The 1,198-nt window shown below is 29.8% G+C and overlaps 1 protein-coding gene across 1 annotated transcript; it reads left to right on the top strand.

Moving 5' to 3' along the window:
- Positions 1–265: 265 nt before the first annotated feature.
- On the top strand, positions 266–829 carry LOTGIDRAFT_176726 (hypothetical protein; the record flags this gene model as incomplete). Its single annotated transcript, XM_009056702.1, has 1 exon — positions 266–829. One exon carries the CDS (start codon positions 266–268, stop codon positions 827–829), a length of 564 nt encoding a protein of 187 aa, XP_009054950.1.
- Positions 830–1,198: the final 369 nt, after the last annotated feature.

Raw genomic sequence — 1,198 nt, 5'->3', positions numbered from 1 at the left:
ATTTTGACAAGTTTTAACTAAGTCAAGGGCAATAACTTTAAAATGGTTATATTATCACACCATATTTCATCAATCTAAAATTGGAGCTTCTATTGTGCCCCTGAATCAAATAAACTAATAACTCAAAATCCATTTATCGAAAATATTGTCAAATTGTAATGACCAAGACCTAATCATGATAAATAATCTGAATTAGATCAATTCTTAATGATGTATCGAAGTACGCCGCACACAACAACAGGAAAGAGTCCAGCTGAATTATTATATGGGAGAAAGATACGAACAAAACTGCCAGAATTACAAGAATTTTCGAAAGAAGATTATGAAGTTAGAGATAGAGATAGCGAACAGAAGGAAAAAGGAAGGAAATAATAATAGTATTTCAATAGGTGATAGAGTTTTAGTGAAACAAGATCATCATAATAAGTTCTCAACAAAATTTAATCCTAAAATATTCAAAGTTATTCACAAATTTGGAAATAGTGTAATTGTAGAAACTGTAGAGAAACCCTATGTGCGTTATAAGCGAAATGTTACACATATTAAGAAGTATTATGAAAGTGATCGTAATCGGGAAATCAAAAGTGAAACATCAAATAAAAATGTATTTGATGATATATCTTATAAAGTGCCAAATCAAAATGATCATAGTGCTATATTCGGAAATGATCATACTATTGTGCCAAATCAGAATATAAATCCTGATAGTGTTTCAAATCAATCAAATATTGATCATGATGATTCAAGTGATGAAAGTATTAAAACTTTCAATTCGTATCAACGACCTAAGCGTAATCGGAAAAGACCTCTCCGATATCGAAATGATTAACATTTATATAGGACACTCCAAACAACAAAAACTCTAAAGTTTATATTTTAAATGTTTAGTTATTATTGATGTTGTTCATTTTATGTTTACAGAAAATGATGATTTGTCATTTAGGAAAAAGGAAGGAATTGTAGTGTATGATTATTTGTTGTCTGGATCATAATAAGTTATCTCCCTTAAGGGAACTCTTTGTTAGGGGAGTTCTAAAAAGTGTACCAGTACAATGGCTGAATAAATATTAGAATTACAAATACAATAGTTAAATTTGTCAATACTTCTTAGATGGCCTGGGCATCAACTTCTACAGGCATCAAGAACCTATCTATACAAATCATCAAAATCATCAAAACCATCAAATCCAACCTTCCA

Source organism: Lottia gigantea (assembly GCF_000327385.1).
Source record: "Lottia gigantea unplaced genomic scaffold LOTGIsca_2887, whole genome shotgun sequence".
Lineage (NCBI taxonomy): Eukaryota > Metazoa > Mollusca > Gastropoda > Lottiidae > Lottia > Lottia gigantea.
This window is presented reverse-complemented; position numbering and strand designations above follow the sequence as displayed.